Raw genomic sequence first — 18,124 nt, 5'->3', positions numbered from 1 at the left:
AACAGACACACCCATCCACACAGAGATATATGGATACAGTGCATACCCAGAAGAAGCACACACCACACTTTGCAGAGCAGTGATATCCTTGACTCCTCTTGCCCACCCACTACTCACTAAACCCCTTCTGCAAGCACAATTCAAATGTCTTCAAGAAGTAATTAATGAATCACGGAGAAAATCATGCTACTTGTTTCCCTTTATACTACTCACTCAAGATTCCCCTACTCATTATGGCCCTCCTTCTACAAGCCATAACACTGACATATGCAGAGAGGGACAGAGAGCAAAAACCATGAAGACAAAAAGGAACAAGTAAAACAAAGGATGGATGAAACCAAAACAAGAAATAAGAGTTAAAAGATTTGATCAAATGATGAAAGGATGAGGTTTAAAAACAGCACATTGAATTCTAAAGCATATATATATATTTTTCTTCTTTCATTTGTTCCTTCAGATGTATCACTTATAACGTAAGACAGAAAGAGACAAAATCCGCTTCCTGATCCGCTTCCTGAGGTCACTCTGGAAGGCTAGGAAGAACCACCCAAATGCTGGAAATTATCATTATGCAGTGGACTAGAACTTTTCTTATCCCTATGTAATGTATGTCTTAGAGATCATCAAATAATATACTGTGCAGAAAAGCTGTTCCTAATGACCACTCCTAACGGTTTCAATACTTCTTTCATTATAATTTTCCTCTCCCCTGAGGCATAAACATTCAACCTCTTGATTCTGCAGGAGCTTGGCTTATAAGTGGAGGAAAATGAAAAACAATACCAATAAAAGCTGTAAGACTCAGTAAATATATCTAAAATAGTCTCCCTATACAGTACATAGGGAATCAAGAATACGTGACCAGGGGCATGGTGTAATGGTCTTCATGGGACTCTTTCAGGACACATAACTCACTTGTGGCTTCACAGTATAGGAATATGTCAGCCCTGCCAAGTTATGACAAAGCATGTGCAGTGGACTGTATAGCCTTGTATTCCCTTAACACCAGAGAGCTTGTGACCAGTTCCTGACTGAGTATCGGTTTTTCACATGAGCCAAGCAATTAAAATCCACCAGATTTCCAAAAATGCAAAAACAATGAAAGGTTAAAAGGGCAAAATAGATAATGCCAAAATAGATGTTACTTCAAGTACGGCTGACATCTCTCCTTAGCTCAGAGCTTTTTCTGTTGCCCACAGAGCCCACAAAAAACTTCACATTAATTTATCCAAAACTGCTCTCTCAATCAAGGATTTTCCTATTGCTTCTTCAATGCAGGTGTAACATTTTCCCTATCTGAAACTCAACTAGGTATCACATTCTGCACCTGACAACTCCCTTCACCTGACTCAATATCATATTGTGGATCAGTTTGGGGTCTTACAGCTAGGCATGATGCCTCATGCTTTAGCTTCTGATCTCCAAACCGTGGTATCAACAGACAAAAACATGAAAAATTTCCCCAAGTCCTACATATGCTACCTGTGTAAGATACAATGCCTTTACTCAAAAGAGAGGTTTGCAGTAAAGTATTGTTTTTTTCTCAAATGTAAATTAAAAAAAAAAACCTTCACTTTCACTTCATGCCTCTGCTGAAGCATTAAAAGCAGTTAATTATGGTAAGTCTTCATAGGTCCTTTTTACTTTTGTGAAGTTTTTTAATTAAAAAAAAAATATATATATATATATGTATATGTATATAATGAGGCAATCCAGTTAATTCCTGAACTGAGGGTAATCTTGGCGTATTACTTTCATTTACTTTGCTATCACAAACGCATTATCTAAAGCAGATCCTAAGAGAACATTGATTACCTTCTAACCAATCTCTCCTGTTCTTCAGAAAGAGCTCTAGTAGTTCCGAGTCTGCATTCAGAGTTTGAGGATACTAGAAAAGCTCTGAGCAGATATCTAAAGTACATTATTTTTAATGTTACACCCTTAATAGATTCATTAGAAATGAATGCAGCTTATGACAATGTGTTACTTTCTTTGTTGCAGTGCTCCATGTTATTTTTGGCAAAAGCTCAGCATTCAAGTAACCGCTCTCATTCAGGGTGTCATTAGCTTGTTTCCGGTGCACAATTCATATGAACGGTTTACTGAGGTTAGTTTAGTTCCTGCTTTTAGATAGTAACTATTTGTTAGCCCAGCGACCTTTGTCCGGTAGAGCAGCAGTTCCAGACAGGATCTGGTAACTGATCAGAGTTCTGCCATATTCCTCTTGACTTCCACTTCTGTGCCTCACTGGCCATATTTTCTTTATCACCGAGGATGGCTTGTAAGAAACAGTTTTTATTTATTTCTCTTATGCGTTCTTATAAAAAGGCTGATGGATTTTCCTTTTTGTATTTCTGCCCATTTTTAAAATATACAGTCCTGCCACTGTTTACATTGCTATACTAGAAATGGAAATCTAGTATAAATTCCTATGGTGAATTTGGATTCTATGGAATAGATAAGTGCAATACACTCAGAAATATATTTCCTATTTAACAAACAATTTGGCCCCTAATCTTGTCGTGTATGTCTAAATAACTGCCTTGACTTTTTTTCCTTATTAAAAACTAAGGGAAACCCAGCAGATTCAGTCTGCTTTTACTGAATACCTACCTGATGACAAGATTCTTTTTTGAAGTTCTTTGTGGATTGAAATCATGCACACTTGAGCAGCTCAGTGAACTAACGAAATGTAGCCAGGTGAGTTTAAAATAACAGGGATCTCTCAAGTTACATTGCAAAACTGCTGCCCCACAGTTTCCAGAATTAAGCTGTTAATTCATTCTTGAAGTTCTGATTCTTTCAACTCAACAGCAGCACTTCCTTTCACTTTAATATTGACATGATTTCATACCTCATCTTGGTATCTGCCTCTTTATATCTTCTGTTTCCCTTAGAGATGTGTGCCATTGAGCATCCCACAATGCATGCTCTGTTCTTGTGGACTGCAGCAAGATCATTCCTTCAATAGCTCATTGTTTGTTCTCAGCTTCATTACCCGGTCCTCAAATCAAGCAGCATGAGTGGCAGAGCGGCAGCACTAAGCACCTTACAAATAAGGTAGATTCAGTTCTAACAGCCTCCATTTAACATACAAATCACCCCAGAGATGTACGGTTGCACACTGCATCTCTTTCCACATCAGAAGATTTTCTAGCTTAAAGATCTGGAAGCCCAAATATATTACCAACTTTCCAACTCTGTTAGTGTTATTTCTGCACTACTGTGAAAGTCTTGTATACACACAGACTGCAAGCTTCGCATTAATTTTCTTTGCTGCACTTTTTTTCCAGAAGATACCTCAGAGTGGCCTGTGAAAACGTCTCATCTCATGGTAAAGTCAAATTGATGTGCTAAATTACCTTTAGCAGTGGTCCACTGAAGTAATTTAACTTCACCTGGAAATTCATTAGAAGCACCTATATGGCAATCATGAGTCTGATAAGCAGCTGAAGTTTGTAGCTGCCTTTCAGCCACCTGTTTTCTGACTACAATTGGCAACGCAAAGGCACATCAGTGCAAACCATACAACTCCCTGATAGCAGACAAACTAAAAACAAACATGGGACCAAGAGCTATAGACACAGCAGTAATTTATATGCTTAGCTAAAAGTCTGAACGAGGTTTTGATATGCTTTTCTGCCATTTTATGCTATTCTTTTCTTCCAGCTTATGCAAAATAAAATTAACCTTAGAACCTATATCCATCCAAGAGTCAGGCCATAAATGAAAATACACAAGAAAGAAGAAACTAAAAGGTTAAGGCACTCAGGAGCAGATTTCATGTACTGTACACAGCTGAACATGTACTTTATCAGGGGAACACAAGCTGTACGGATCAGTTAACTTTATGATACAACCTTTACTTTTTACTATTTCCTGATCTGGTGTTCAATTTTACAACCGTAATGCAAGTTACTTCATTAATAAAGCATTTCTTATAAAGTTTGACCATATTACTTAACCTTTGCACAGGAACAAAGATGTCAAAACATGTTAAAGGCTAATGTCTAAGGGTATTATGTTGGCCCTTGGGAAACAAATTGAGCTCTCCTCTGCGACGCTGTTTCAAAATTCATCATTAAAAGCTATGTAATACAACAAGTTACTATCTTTAACCTTGCAACATGTGTTCTTCAGATTTCAGAAACGTGCTTACACAAAACAAGAGTTTTATGTTTCCATTAAATACATTTAAAACTCAAGGTTGTGCTATTAGCTGAAGCAATTAGCACGAGATCCAGCAAAAAAAAGCTATTTGGTCCTGAAGAGTTTAAATGCTTTATCTGGAAAAGTTAATGAAATATTTACAATGTTGTTATTAACTAAGATTAGAAGTGGATTAAAATGGCATTTGGAAAATAAATCAGACAATTAAAGAGCTTCTCAAGAACTGTGGAAACTCCTTAGGGTCCAGGGAAAGAACACTCAGAATGCCTATACAAAGAAGGACATTTTGAAAACACCTAATTTGTAGTACCATAGGACTTCAAACTGCAGAAACTGCCTTCATGTCAACATCAACACTAGGGTTTGTAAGAACCATGATGCCTAATGCTCATGAGCTGTGCCTTAAGCTTTCACTTAAAATCCTTTCAAGATGTCTTTAATTGCAGTACCTTCCATATTCAGCGTGTTGTGCCAGTGGTGAGGCTATTAGAAATGTTGGTTAGTATTTTAACTGATGCAACTGTCAGATTAGTTAAATCAGTAAAGTGATTTCAAGCTACTTGGAGGAGAAGGGTGATGGTGTAATTGAAACAATCACCGTTAGATGAATTTTTGTACTGCATCCCAAGTATTTCTGTAGAAGACAGGAAAAAAAAATGACTGATTGGAAAATCCTAATTGAGTAAAGAGGAGTGATCCAGAGCAGGTGGCAGGAGAGACAGAGCCGGACCATGTGTTCTCTTGCTTGTCTGGAAGGCGGCATACAGCAGCTTGTTGACACACTTTCCCTAGCGCTTCTGAGGGAGTCATAGCTTGGCGACAGTGATCTTCCCTGTGATTTCATTTTACCTGATTATGAAAGACAGAAACATACTGAAAATCAGAGCACAGTCAGCTTAAGCTATTCTGCAGTTTCTAGAAGAGAAACACTACGGTGTCTTATACCGCAGATAAAGATGGCCCGATAGCAGTGCGACTCTCTTGATTGACAATAGAGAGGTGACTACAGCTAGTTTTGACTCTCCAGTTACATTCCTTAAACTGGGAGAGGTGGCTGCTGGCCAAAATCATACAAAAGTAAGTTATATGACTAAGAAAATGTTGATAAAAATGGATAGTATGCAAATTATTTTGACTGAAACAACACTATTTATTGATGGAACTTATGAATTAGTTTGATCCTTAGTTTTACATAGTCTACGGCAGGCAAAAACACTGTTTGAATCTAACCATATGCAAAAAGACATCAAAATTTAAGGGAAGAGAGGAAAGGACAGGCAAAGTTTTACATTCTGGGAGTTCTGACTGTTAGAAGGAAAATGCAGAAGTTTTTCTTTGCAGGTCCTTGCTACACGGAGAATCTGAAGGACTCCTTAACAACAACTTCTGTCATGGGGTTCCCAAATGAGACGGGGAGGAAATCATTCTGCAGTACAGGAATGCATTACTCTGACAATAAATGCTTTTTGATAAAAAGTGATCTGTCCCAGTCACTACTTACTCAGCGAATTGTTGTTCCAAAACATCTGTAAAAGAAATAGTTATAATGCAATTTTAAACTTTGTGTCTATACAAACAAGAATCAGAAATACTAATGGTATATGTAACACATATTAAAAGAACTGTACTTATGAGTAGAGGTAATAGCTCATGCATTCATGTGACAGCTGAGGCTTCACTTAGGATATCTTTTGACCTTCACACTGTGAAGATGAGAAAGCATCAAAGATGAGCATTAGGAAAGTTACGAAGTATAAGAAACATGACGGGAGGAATATCGTTTAAATAAACAAATAAAAAGGAAGTCTTTAGGAGTTGCTAAGAGAAGCAGGATGAAAGAGAGAGAATTGTTCATGGTAGACCATAGAGAATGTTCACTTTAAACATAACAAACTTTGATTAGATGTGAGGACAGAGCTCCAAATAGGAGTTATTCATCAATGAGGCAGTCTGCCAAGGGAGACCTCTGAGATATCACAAGAGGAAATACTTAAAGGGAGGTTAGATAATATACTCAAAATAGTGCAGAAGATAAACCTGTAAAATGTGTAAGAGGCCAGATTGAATAACTTCTTTTAGTCTATACTCTCAAGTTTTTTTTAGGACTTTACATACAAAGATACCCTGATAGAACAAAGCTTGCAATAGAAGGTAAGGTCCAGTCCTACAAAGACTTAGCCATTGTAAGATTATCCAACTATGCAAATAGCTTCACAAAAGACAGCTTAATTCATGTAATAGAGAGTGGTTTGAAATATTCATATAGTTTCTCCTCCCCAGGTGTCCAAATATTATTTTAATGGTATGTAGAGGAATCTAGCTTAAGACCTGGGTACAGGAGACAACACAGGCAAATTTCTATCTACTCTAGGAAACATACATCTGCCCCAGTCTTCCACTGCCATCTGTTATGCTAGGCTTGCTACTGAGTAATATTTGAACTTCCTGAAACTGGAACCTTCTTCCCAACTACTCACAGGATTTTGTCATATTTTTCTGTAAACGTTCCTCTGATGTAGCTTTAAAATGACAACTTCAGGAAATCCAAAGAAAAGAATAGGATGGAGACTTTATAAGGCCAAGCCATTCCACTTTCATTCTGCTCTCTGTTGCTCCAGCTGCTGCTCTTGTGGACTTTCCACATAGGATCTTCACAGCTACTCACAGCTCCAAAGCAAGGGAAAACCACTCCTTTTCCAAATTCCCTGCTCTCTCAGGCAGCATTTAACACTTGTTATAATAGGCTGTGAAGGGATATTAAGTTTAAGTTCACTTATGAAGTGAACTCTCTTATAATCAGCTCCATACACATGGATGCCATCTTACCCCATTTCAAAGTCTCCCGTAAATCAGACACTTGACACAAGAAAAAAACTTAGCAGATTCTAGATATCCACAATACAGCTGTCTCCATTTCTGATGAACACTGTTGTCTGCTGCTGTATTCAACAGAGAAGAATAAACATTTTCAGGACTAAGTTCAGCTAAGCTATTTTGGATATCGGCTTTAGGAAGTATGCCCTGTAAATGCCTATTTTTTCACTAGGACCTGGAAAATGAATATTGATCACTAGCTCTGACACTTTACCAGCTGAGTCCTACCTTTAGATATTTATTTTTCCATAGAATTGGGCATCATCTTAGCAACTACTAGTACTAATTCATTTATCCTAATCATTAACGGACGCTGATGCTATACAGCAGAGAACAAACTCTTCCATACTCATGGATGGATCATGAAGTAAGAGAGAAGTGAACCTTTCCCCTTCCTTTTCCTTCTCTAGCTGATAAAAGGTCTGGAAGGCATGTCCTATGAGGAGAGGATGAGGACACTTGGGTATCCAGTCTGGAGAAGAAGAGGCTGAGAGGTGACCTTGCTTTTCTCTGTAACAACCTGAGGAGGGAAAGCACAGAGGGAAAGCTGGACTCTTCTCCCCAGGAATTGGTGATATGATGCAGGGAGCTGAGCAAAACAGAGTCAGGGAAGGTTCAGACTGGATATTATTAGGAACATTTATATACTGTGAGGGTAGTCAAATGCTGTAACAGGCATTCCATCCATACCTGTCAGTATTCAGGTCATTTGGATAACGTTCTCAGTAATATGCTTTAACTTAGCCCTGAGGTGGTCAAACAGTAGAACTTGATGATATTTGAAGGTTCCTTCCAATTAAAGTATTCTAAATAAATTCTAAATAACTATTTCATTTTTCCTCCTTTTTCTTCTCCTTCTCTCCTTTCTCCTTTTGCTTTTCTCTTTTCTATTCCTTCTCCTTTTTTCTTTCTTTCCAAGTGTGTTCCTCATGAACTACACTGTACTTTTTTCTAAAAAGGTGGAAAACCAACAGCTCTGTGATTGTGATTCAGCTCCACACTTCAATTAATTTTAAAAGGAATTAGAGCTGCTTGAACAAGTTAAAAAAAGTTCTCAAGCACAAAGTTTACAGAATATTACAAAACACACAGTATAATCCATGTTAATCACAGAGATAGAAATAAATGTTCAAAAATGAAAAATAAAGAAAAGACGTTTAATTAAATCTAACCATTAAGAAACCTCTTCTGCCTGTAAGCTGATCTACAGGTAGAAAAATGTAGTCACTGTCCTTGGGGCTTCATCATTCAGGCAACAACATTTACCTCTACTTCTTCCCTTTTTCCTCTATTGCTTTAACACCTCTCATTACTCTTTCCCAGTAATATAGAGGCTGCAACTGAAGGACAAAATTGTTCAGTTCCTTATGGAAAATGCTGCAGCGCATATTTTCACAAATTTGCAAATACTACCAGCTGTCTCCAAAAATTGATGGTAGTTCTGTTTTCTCTTGTTGTTGTTGTTTCATCAAGGGAGTTTAAAACTGTGAAAGAAATGCAGCACTTACAGAGAAAAAAATAAGTTTACTTTGGGAGCTCTTGGATTAGGGAAAATGGCAGAGTTTTAAAGGGGTATGTGTTTTTTTTATAGTCTGAAGGTGCCAGAATAATGTGAAACGCTTAAAAATTGCTGTGAGCAAAGCCAAGAAGTGAAGGAAACTTCCAATCCCTTCAAGAGCCTTATTTATTTCAGCTTTCTGTGGCCAAATACAAGCTTTCCACATGCTTTGGCACCAATATTGGTTTAAAAAATCTAACAGGAAACTTTATTACTTGAAAGGTACCCCAAAAGGAAACATCAGTATTTACATTAAAACTTTTAAATACTGATTTAATTTTGCATAAGATAATTTATTCTGCTGTTGAAGAAATTAAATATCATTCAGTTAACAGAGTTCAAAATGGCAATGAGTAAAGAAAGTCTGAGGCAGGAAAGGTGGCAACAAAAGATGCTACAAAATATGCTATGATCTCATAATCCATCATGAGCTAAACAGATGCATGCTAGATCAGTACCTAAAGATTACATTTACATATAAAACACTGCTATTTTATGTCATTCAGGAGAAAAGAAATGATGTGCATTCCCAGCAAATCAACAGTCCAAGGGCAATGTCTCACAATACTATGACACTGAAGCATGTTATTTTAAAGCAGACACAGAGGAAAATCCTTAGCTATTTACATTTATTGAGCACTGTTACTCATTTAATAAAAATAATCATATTTCGTAAGGACTGCAGTATTAACAGTTGGCTCAAATGAAGTTCCAGTTCAGATAAATACACTCCATGCATGACATTTCCCTTCAATTTTCAATTATACTGATCACCTTCCACCTCTTTACTTGAGAAACTGTATACATACATAGAATTACAGAATTGTTTAGCTGAATTTAACTCTAAGGATCAGCAGATAAAGATCTAAAGATCTACTCAACTGCCCTGGGCAGTGACATCTTCCACTAAATCAGGTTGTTCAAAGCCCCATTCAACTCAACTTTGAACACTTGACTGACTGACAAAATTCACAGCAGATTTCTGAACACTAAAAATCAGCAAGACTCCAAATCACTCAGCTACATTTGGAAAATGGTCTTGTGACAGGATTACTCAAAAATCAGAGGCTTCAGTCTGGATCCAGCTCAAGAATAAATTATGCACCAAACTTCACTGCGCTCCAGGTCTACATCATCTGCTGTAGTCCTCAGAATGAATTCCCAGTTTCATTCTCCCCTTCGATTCTTCTCCTAGTATATCCCTCCAGTTACCAGCTCTGAAAACAATGTGCAGTACCAAGCTGCCCCAACGCACTGCATTCTCCAGAGCAACTCCAGTTCAATCACCTAAATGACTTCAGTAAGTGATTCTGTCCTACATCATCAGCTGGGGCTGCTCTTCATTTCAAACAGCAACACCCCTTCCATGTCTGAGAGCTCCCCGAGTTGAAGGCTGAACAATGACTTTTGTACCACTCATTTTCTTTCAGAAAGCGTGTACCACTTCCTGTGTTTCTATTTCTGTTTCCAGACTACCAGGAAAGGAAAAAAAGGCAGTAGAACAGAGACTTGAACACATGCAAAGTGCCAAGCTGGACAGCTCAGTATGATACTAGAAATACTTAGATGTGAGGTTTGGCATTTATGGGATATTAACATTAAGTGTTTCAGAAGATAAACAAGAGAATTAAACAGCAGATAGCACAGCCAGCTAGTTACATCAGGGTCACCTCTTAGGAACCGATCCCTTCAAAATATTTATGCCTATAGAAGGAAATGCAAATGAAGGTGGGTGGGGATATGTGTATAGGGTTAAGCTCTTGTATCAATATACAAGTGCTCCACACCCTTATTTCTTTAGATATCTACAACATATTTTTGTTCTTCCAACAACAGGAACAATCAATCAACCACTAAGGCTGGGCTAGAGCGCTAGTAGCTGGAGTGACCTTGGCTATTTGTTTGTTGACAGATTACTGAGCTGTTTAGAAAAGGAGTGATATTGCTGACATTTGGTTCACCTCTGCAGGTGACACCTCCAGCCCCCTAAGCATTACAGCTTCCTGCACAGCTGGAAAAAACCCAACCCATCCCCCCCCCAAAACTGCCTATGAGGAAAAAAAATCAGGGAGGAAAGGGGAACTTTTTAAGTGCCCACAGCATATGCATAGCAGCAACAGGAATAGTCTATTTGTGCATGAGAAATAGATTGTTCAGTGTTTGTCTTCACTTTATTTAGAATATCCTGAACACTACTTCCAATATTCATCTATTTAAAGAGGACTCAATACTTATTAAATATTTGCTTTGCTGAAGACATTGTGCTGTATTTGCCCCTAGGGTGTGGAAATAGCAGATATTTTCAGGTTTAACCCTGGACAATGCCTTCATGAAGGCTGGGAGAGGGCAGAACTCCTGTCTCTGCTTTCAGAAAATGGTGGTGCTAACATGCAAGGAAAAGGAGAGCACCATTACAAATACTGCCCTCTATTTCTATAGTCACTCGTGTAACTATGACCTCCCATGAGATGCACTTCCCCTGCTGAAACTCAGCAGAGACTGTTCAAGTAGTAATGGTGATCTCTGTTTATCATCCACCTTTCACAGCTCTCTGAAGTCTATGGATTCTTGAGGTAGGTTGCATGTATATTCACTAACTCTGTTTCTAAATGTAGTGGTTTCTATTGTTTCTTTTTTTCTTCTTCCCTTTTTAGGCCCCTGAAAATATGACAAGCCAGCTCATTAGCATAACAGTAAGGTGTCCCAGCATGTCTGATGTGAAAGTTTTCAGACATCGCTGGCAAGAAGATGCTAGCAAACAGATAACAAAGCCACTAATGTTCTCTTCCACTTCAGCCTGGCCAGTAAAGGCTTTGGAGCTTGTTAGGAATTCCTCTTCTTATTTATTTATTTTTCTGGTTTCTGTGGTATGAAGTATGCATCCCTCGGGATTCTTCTTCAGAAACATGTCAGCTTGAGGTTTCTTTTTATTTCCAGCAAACAAGAAGATAATTGAAACCCTTCCTGAGTTACAGCTATGTTTCCTGCTGGAGAGACTGACAGATTCAGCAAAGAACAGAAGACACTGAAAATGTGAACGAGCATGTTGCTGAGTTTGTCACGTTATTCCCTTCATACTTTTAACATACACAACAGTTTCCTGGATGAGACTATAGGTCCAAAATCTTAAAAGACAAATCACAAGAGATACTTGAAAACCAGAAAGGAGCAGAAAGATTTTTATGTTTCTGTAGTTAACGAATGTGCCAAACCCATCGCTCTACCAAACAGCATGCCAGCCTGGCTGCTGAGGGATATGAGAGATGCAGACCCCACGGTCATTCACCACCTGGTTTCTCTGCTGAGAGTTTCTATGGCCACCTGCCAGTTGTGGAGGGGATCTTGTTTGTTCTAGGAACAGCTGCCAGGATGCACAGTGCTGAGACTCTTTATAGTAGAACATTCATTTTCTACTCTATCTGCAATAAGCCTTATCCCATGGATGACTTTGATATAACACAAAGCCTATCTGCGAGATACGGTAATTACTGAAAGCTAGCATAGTTGTAGGGCATATTACAGTTTTTGCCTGACATGATGGGTGTAAACGGACGCTCAGGGTTGGTGCTGATAGCAACTAGAGCTAGCTGGAGAATTTTTCTTCCTTCATTGGAAATGGAAATTTATCCATTTCTCGTGGAAAAAAAAAAAATAAAATCAACTGAATTAAAAGTTTTATCAGAAAGCATTTACTAGGCGCAGAACAGAACTTCTTAACAAATGAAAAAGCCATCTGCTGTGGAGGTAATACAGACCTATCAAGTCTGCAACCACGTTACACCTGTCTTACACAGCTCCCAAGATTAATCTCCTGGCAAGCAGCAGATGTATGCTGCCCCTGGGGATATCCAACACAGAGCAGGGCAACTGGAGCAGCAGAAGCATGCCAGATAGACTGCAGAACTCTACAGAAATTGTTGTTATATATAGCTAAGCTCAGAGGAAAGTTTCCATTGCATGTTTGAATGCATCTCTTGTATGATCTGACATCTAAATTTCTCAAAGAATTTGATGTGGGAACCTCAGATACAATCTAAGGTTTTATCAAGCCTGAAAGGCCTCCAGAATAACCAGCACTGTGCTGGATAAAGTGTAAAATGTAGACATTTCAGCTTAGAGTTATCTATCAAATTCATAACCAGAGTATTCTAACTGCAAGTAAACTACAGATTTCCCAAAGGTTACAAGAGGCAAGGAAAAAAACATCACACCATATTTTTACATTATGGTAGAAGTGCACTGAAGTACTGCTTCCCACTTTCATATTGAAAAGGAAAGGTCATTTTAGCATCAGATTACTTCTATCTTACACTTGAGTTACATTTAAATATACATTTCACAAGTGAGGTATCATTGCTCAATTCTTTAAGCTGTATTGAGTTTACGGCACAAAGACTCCAGATCTTATGGTGTCTGTTTATGATAGAGGTTTATCATACAGAAGTCTACATAAAAGAAAATTAGGAAAAAAAAGAACATTGTGAAATTACTTAGATTATTATTTTTTTAACAATAAAGATTGCTCTCTAATATGAACCGGGAAGTGAAGTGTTGTAGTTCTCACAGTCTCAGACTAAACATCGCGTCATGGCTTTTTTGGCTTCTATTTAAAAAGGTTAATTGGTTTGGAAGAGAAAGACATAAAAGATTTTATAATCTAACAACCTCAGACCAGTGAAAAGAACAGTCCCTGCCTTTTTGATTACAAATAAAGGACCTGCATTTCCTAAATATATGTTGTTTTTACCTTAAGTTGTACTATTGAATGCACAGGCTAATCTGTAAGGATTTGAGTGGTTAACACACTAAGAATAAAATTGAAAACAGAACAAAAAGTAAAAAGGGAGATAGACCTGCACATAACTCGTGCACTTGAATATTTCAATATCTATTTTGCATAAAATAGAGTGGTGAGGAGAAGGGAATCAAGTTAATGAACAGAGGGAGAAGGGAAGCATCAACTGTTTCTAACACAAGTACCAAACCTTTTCTCTCAAAAAGAGAGTGAACATTTCTGAAGTTGTTTCCTTACAAGACATAAGCAGCTGGGAGCAAATCTGTATGAATCATTCATTCACTAACATGGAGGTGAAACCTTTTCTTGGTAGAAACAAGACATAAGGTTTTGAGTGACATGCAAGTACAGAAGCATCATTTCTGTGTTTTAGAATGACAGATCAATGGCTGAACTGGTCTCTGGCACCAGCTATTACAGTCTCCAGGCTCAGATTCATTCTCATGGATGGAGACAGTCCAGGTACCACATTAGATACACATTAAGCAGATGTTCTCTCTAGGGGGACGTCTATTTTCAATCAAACCAGCTCAGGTGCACCAGTAGAGCAGCAAGTAGTAGAAAGCTGGGCTGCTCAGTTATCAGACTTCTTTAGTGGATTTTGCAATCCATTTTGAGCTTGATAATGTTCTGAAGACCTTGTACCTGCATCCAGACTAGCTAGTTATTCTTGCTGAGATAACTCCAAGTAAAGAGCTGTCATAATTTTGATTTCAACACATATTTTCTTCCTCTATTTTTGAAATATAATATTTTTTATTGCCCAGGTACCTCAGAGGTACAGCTTCAAGCATACATAAAGTGGATAATACAGCATCCTGCATCTCCTTTAAAAGTCAGCAACATTCCAGTAGAATGCATTTGCAGAATCTGTGTCTCTCATTAATACAATAGCCTGAGCTGCAATAATTAGAGCTTATTTTATTTTACATATGGAAGACTTCGTTGCTTTTAAAGTGTATACACTATCTCCATGTTGTGGTTAGATTTTATGGCAGGACTATAGGGCAAGATGATAAAAAATATAATGTGACATCAAATGGTTTGCTGTAGACAAGATGTTCTAAAAGTCTCTTCACACAAATAAGAGCACCAATAACATTTATGAAGCAGCAGAGAGACACGGATGCCAAGCATAAGCAATAGGAAAAGTTATCTATCTGAATATGCAGAAGGAGAAACACTGCATTTTATCACAAAATTTAGGAGTCATGTCTGTGTGTAACAGAGCATGGTAGTTAGCCACTGTTGCTCAAGTGCCTTCAGAAGAAGCTCTTTCTATCTTCATGATAAGGCAGGCAATGGCCACCTCCCAGTGCAGTTCCTTGGCCACTTCCCCCTCAGAGGTAGTCAGAGGTCTTTAAATCTGTTAGTAGCAGTACTTCCTAACTGTCCATTGTGAGTACCTTAATTTCCTCCCCCACTAGTTACTCCACAGACTAGATATCCGTTATCGTAATTTGGAAAGGAGCCCTGCACCTGATATATGCCTCCCCCACACAGAATCATAGAACCCTTAGAGTTGGAAAGGACCTCTGAAGGCCATCTAGTCCGACTTCCCTGCAATGATCAGGAACATCACAGCAAGATCAGACTGCCCAGGGCCTGATCCAGCCTCACCTTGAAAGTCTCCAGGGATGGGCCATCAGTCACATAACTAGTCAACCTGTTCCAGTGCTTCACCACCTTCACTTCAAAAGATTTTTGCTTTTATCTACCCTCTTTGAGCTTGAAGGCATTTCCCCTAGTTGAATTCACACATCTCCCTCATGCAATTACTTCAGCTTTTGAAGTAATTGAAGTGATTCAGGTGGATCAGTATTTTATTCCAAAAAGAATAAATAATAGTTATTTATTCTTATAATAGTTCGGCAAGCAAAAGGACTACAATGCTGTTGAATGTTTAGTTTGATTTTCTGGGAATACTCTTAATGTACTTCTACTGAATCCCAGCCTCTAAGATGTAAACAGGAACATCCCTGGCCTTATAGCGCTGTACCTCTCCACATGCCACTTTTCACTTGCAGTATATGCTTCTCTGTGCATTCTGAATGCCTCATTGCTGCCAGCTTCTGCTTTTGCCTGTGTCAGTACTTTCTGTGTTACTTGTGCAGGACATTATTATAAGTTTTTCCTCAGATAGCCCTCTGACACAGTAACAGGAATGGGTGTTACAGTGCTAGCTTAAAACTTTCACCAAAAGCAAATAGCAAACCTTCCTTGAGGCCAGCTGTAGTGCTAGCAAAACTATTCTTACATGTATTTAAATTAAATTGGTATTTGTTTTATATGGTTTGGGAAGTTTTCATCTGATACTTTCATGCTGTGCACCATATATTAATTCCTTTGGATGACATTTGCTTTGGGGAGTTAATTCACTTTTCACTCCTGTCTTCTCGAAGTAGTAATTTACCAGATGTGACAAAGAGAACTCAAAAATGCGTTACCAGCCTGAAAGAAAAAGAGACAATTGATTTCTGGTTTGATCTCTGTCTCATGTTGGAATAATGCAACAAGGGTATATAACAGATGAAAAAACCACTGTACTTTTATCCACAAAGCTAAGCACCATCCTTAACAACCTCTGGAACAGTTTTGGTCCCTTGGAAGCTACTTTCCACTATGGAAACAAAACCATCAATCTCAAGAGGAAAGGTGTGCCCCCAAAGGCACAAAGATGAGTAAATAACCCACATGTTTGAAAGTCCTACGTGTGAGGAAACAACAGTAGTGAACAATGGCAAAGCGAATTGCAAAACCAAATATAATATTTACTGACATTGTGCAAGGCCTCAATTCAGCACTACTAGAAAGAAGCGTTACCTCCCTTATGCTTACTTGCCATGAAAACTAGAGCCTGAATGGCCTCTCAGTGAGACAGGTCAGGAAAACAAATGAGCTGGAAGAGACCTTTTTTAGTTGAACTCATTTTAGAAAGAACTGTTCCTCATCCCACCCTCACCATGAAATAGTACAAACTCTGGTGCCAATATAGAGGATGTGTGTGTTATGCTGGTTGCTAGATGTATTAAACTAACGTAAATAACTGCTCAAGCCAGTAGCTGGCTTTACTCTTTGAAGTCTCTGAAATTCCCACTGTTCTTTGTAAAACTTGATACCAGCTGAGTGGTAGAGAGAAGACAGGCAAACACACATATAACTGTGAATAGAGACACACAAATGATACTTAGGCTGTTGCAAACCTTCACATTTGCAAACATTTAATTTTATGATACTACATCTTTAGTTTATGTCACTCCTGGAAAATAAAATATCAACCTTCAGCTTTAAGTTCTTCTCTGCCCCTTTAGTTTGTGTGACTACTGTAATATTTGCAGACTTAATTTCCCCTAATGAATTTGTATTCTTTTGCTTTTCTTGCATGTTAGTGCTGGTAAATAAACATCAACTAATAGTGAAGAGTTAATTTAATATCTCAAAATTAATATCTCATACTCTACTAATATAAATGGTTCCGCAACCTACTGCTACCCTCCACCTTGCACATGGCACCCAGTCCTGCTGGTCTCTAAACATGCTTGTTAGAGACCTGACACAGTTAGGTAGCACCAGCAAGGCAAGGATATCAACTCAGCCCAGCAGCACTGCCAGCATGTCCTCCTGCTCAATTAAACTAGCATGCCAAGGAAGAGGCCCACAGGGCACAGAAGCACTGCTGCATCCACAGCCTATGCAGCTTCACGATGGGCAGGAACTCTGGCATCTAAAATGAACTTGAGCTTGTGTCCCAGTAGTTTAAGAAATCCAGATTGCTTAGCTTGGATGACCTACATGCAATATTTTGACACACTTTATATCATCCGTAAGCTTTATTAGCATTGCTTTTATATTTACTTTCCCAGTTATTTATAAAAGAGTATTTAATAGAGCTGACCTGCAGCTGACCTCTGCAAAATCCCATCTGAAATACATCTATCTAATGGTAAATCTTCCATGACACTACTTTCATATATACCAACTACCAAGCACTTATATCCATTTAATTTGCATTTAATCAGTATCAGATAGTGTTGACTTCTAATCTAAATAACGTGCAGCTCAGTGCTTTATGAAAAGCAATTTATGTGATGTGTAAACAATTGTTGTAATGAACTAAACTTATCACAAGAATAAGAGCAGGTTTATATTATAAGACCTACAAAACATAAAATCTGGTTCACTCACATCATTCCCATCAGCTAAATCTTAAATAATTAAATCCCGTATCAGCAATCTGATTTTAATTCTTCTGTCTACGACTGACATCAGCCAGGTTGGTCTAATAGTTTCACTCATTCCACCTGTCAGTTCCACCTACTTAGATGGCCCTAGCATGCACCCTCCTGTCTTGAGTCTTTTTTGCTGTCAGAAAGATAATTTACACTTTCTGTTTGAATCATATGATATTAATAGTCATCCAGTTATACCAAAAGTACAGGCTTTTCCATAGTCTTCATACCACCCTTTCATACCACCCATAATATTTGTAGTTTTGTTATGAATTCAAGTAGCACCACAGAAGACAGAAAATGCTATCACTTCAGCAAATGCAGAAATCCCAGTGTAGCTTACTATTCAAAATTTTAGACGAAGAAAGCTTTTACTGAAGCTTTTTTGCAGCACTATACTGCATAGTGTTTGGATGATTCTCCTAAAGTAGCAGGACAGACACAGAAGACATTTGATTTTGTAAACCTGTGAGCTTTTGTTTGAATGCTCTTCAAGTT

The 18,124-nt window shown here is 38.2% G+C and overlaps 1 protein-coding gene across 7 annotated transcripts; it reads left to right on the top strand.

The window, feature by feature from the left end:
• The first annotated feature begins 2,121 nt into the window (after window positions 1–2,121).
• LOC146545604 (uncharacterized) lies at window positions 2,122–13,361 on the top strand. Of its 7 annotated transcripts, XM_085212336.1 has the most exons (5): window positions 2,122–2,281; window positions 2,573–2,700; window positions 2,990–3,060; window positions 3,294–3,334; window positions 5,512–6,380. In XM_085212336.1, exons 1-5 carry the CDS (start codon window positions 2,275–2,277, stop codon window positions 5,700–5,702), a joined length of 438 nt encoding a protein of 145 aa, XP_085068462.1. In that variant the 5' UTR covers window positions 2,122–2,274; the 3' UTR covers window positions 5,703–6,380. The 7 variants fall into 7 exon arrangements, 1 of the variants encoding a protein (XP_085068462.1); XR_014880261.1 differs by lacking the exon at window positions 2,573–2,700 and having other exon boundaries at window positions 2,898–3,060; window positions 5,512–5,650; XR_014880263.1 differs by lacking the exon at window positions 3,294–3,334 and having other exon boundaries at window positions 5,512–5,650.
• The last annotated feature ends 4,763 nt before the right edge of the window (window positions 13,362–18,124 follow it).

Source organism: Meleagris gallopavo, chromosome 1, assembly GCF_905368555.1.
Source record: "Meleagris gallopavo chromosome 1, MGAL_WU_HG_1.1, whole genome shotgun sequence".
Classification (NCBI taxonomy): domain Eukaryota; kingdom Metazoa; phylum Chordata; class Aves; order Galliformes; family Phasianidae; genus Meleagris; species Meleagris gallopavo.
Note: the sequence above shows the minus strand (reverse complement) of the source record. Positions and strands in the feature narration are given on the sequence as shown.